The sequence below is a fragment of the Halyomorpha halys genome, unplaced genomic scaffold, assembly GCF_000696795.3.
Source record: "Halyomorpha halys isolate HHAL.00 unplaced genomic scaffold, Hhal_1.1 Scaffold555.1, whole genome shotgun sequence".
In the NCBI taxonomy this organism is placed as follows: Eukaryota; Metazoa; Arthropoda; class Insecta; order Hemiptera; family Pentatomidae; genus Halyomorpha; species Halyomorpha halys.
In genome coordinates, this window is record NW_027116372.1 from 41,673 (window position 1) to 43,704 (window position 2,032).

General features: G+C 36.0%; 1 protein-coding gene across 1 annotated transcript in view; it reads left to right on the forward strand.

The window, feature by feature from the left end:
• Madm (MLF1-adaptor molecule) overlaps positions 1-2,032 on the forward strand; it is a gene marked incomplete at its 5' end in the record, with an annotated part of 22,781 nt that overhangs the window by 15,166 nt on the left and 5,583 nt on the right. The window contains 1 exon segment of the mRNA XM_067053183.1: positions 167-374. Coding sequence (XP_066909284.1) covers positions 167-374 — 208 coding nt within the window.

The window sequence follows — 2,032 nt, forward strand, 5'->3', positions numbered from 1 at the left end:
CCCCAGAATTCATCGCACAAGTGCATAAAAAGGTCATGGAGGATCGTCGACTGAAAGTGTGTGAGATTGCTGAAGCTTTAAGGATGTCATCTGAATGGGTATAAGGCATGTCAAATATATAATTTTTCCTATTTCACTTGAACTAAGAACTTTAAAAATATTTCAGGTACGGCATCTATCCACTAACGGCCTACAAATCAAGACAACAAGCACCAATAAGACCAAAGAGGCCTGTAAGCCCCGCAGAGGTGACTAGTGAGTCCGTCAAATCAGCGAGCCCGGAACCTGTTGATTTCGAGGCCCGTCGAGTTGTCAATATGATGTGTAACATCAAGCCCAAGGAGTCATCTCAAGATCTCTTGGTCAGTCCAATTGTTAGTTTTTTCTTTTTCTTTTTTTTTTTGTTCTGTTTTTTAAAATAATAATATCGAAAATCTTTTTATTTTGAATATGTTGAAGAAAGGTTATTATTAATTTTTACTGCTACAAATTTTATTATTATTTGTTAGAAAGCAATAATTGTTCAAAATTCATCACTGTAAAGTGCTATAGCATGATATGGCATTTCATTACAAGTGCCCTTGGTATACTGACAATAATAGTTAACTAAATTCTTACATTCTTAACTAAATTCTTACATTCTTTGTTATATTGTGATATGCCTGAACAATGCGTACATTGTTTACAACTCGTAGCAGCTCCAGTTGTTAATACTTTCTTTACATGTTTTATACAAAAGAAAAAATATATTAACCCTTTATTGGTTGCAGCAAAATTGTGAAATGAGGAAATAAAATTTTGAGATCATATAAAACTTTTTTTTTCGTGATTATTTTCTGAATCCAGTAGCTTTCTGCTTTCACCAGTCATCTGCAAATAGTTTCAACCATCTAGGATATAAATGCATTTTCAACATTGTATAAATTATAAGACACTTCTCATAAAACTTTGTTATATATTTTGAAAAAGATTTTTCACAATTGAGCTGGCCAGTTAAATAAGGAACTAACCAACATTTTTTGTTTGTCATATTAGCTATCGAGATAATTTTTTTCATTTTGTTACAAAAACACAAAGTTCTATCTATTTATATGAAGGTGGTTTGAAAAGTTCTTGGAATCACCGCTAGATGTCAGTGCTAGAGCAACAAGGTTCCCCCGCAATAATCACACATCCTTTGTGAGTGAACACGTGGTGTGAGTGGTAATGACAACTGTTTGTTTTTGTTTTAAGCATAGTGATTTGTGACAATGGAAAAACTGAGATTCAAGCAGTGATTAAATACTTTGTAAAGAAAGGTTTGAAAGCAAAGGAAATTCATGTCGACTTTTACAACTCACTGGGGGACTCTGCTCCTTCATATTCAACTGTTGCCAAGCGGACCAGCGAGTTTAAATTTAGTCGGGAGAGCTTAGATGATGATCCTCGTAGTGGACGGCCAAAAAGTGCTACGACCCCAGAATTCATCGCAAAAGTGCATAAAAAGGTCATGGAGGATCGTCGACTGAAAGTGTGTGAGATTGCTGAAGCTTTAAGGATGTCATCTGAACGGGTATATCACATCTAAACGGAAGAATTGGGAATGAAAAATTTTCCACAAGATGGGTGCCGCAGCTCTCTACATTGGACCATAAACACACCAGATTGGAAATGTCCGAACAAAATCTGGCCCATTTTCAGTGCAACCAACAAGATTTTTAGCGCCGGTTTGTGACTACCGATGAAACTTGGGTCCAGAACTATATCCCAGAGATAAAACAGCAGTCAAAGCAGTGGAAACATGCTGAGTCAACACCACCAAAGAAAGCAAAGGCAGTACGTTCGGCCGGAAAGGTCATGGCTTCAGTTTTCTGGGATGCAAAAGGCATTCTGCTGGTAGATTATCTTCCTACTGGCCAAACACTTACGAGGCAAAACTACGCAAACTGCCTAGACCTTATGTTTCTAAATGGAAATTCTTATAAAATTTATTGTTATAGATTATAAAATATTTTCTCACGAAAATATTGGTTGGTTCAGTATTGTATAAGTG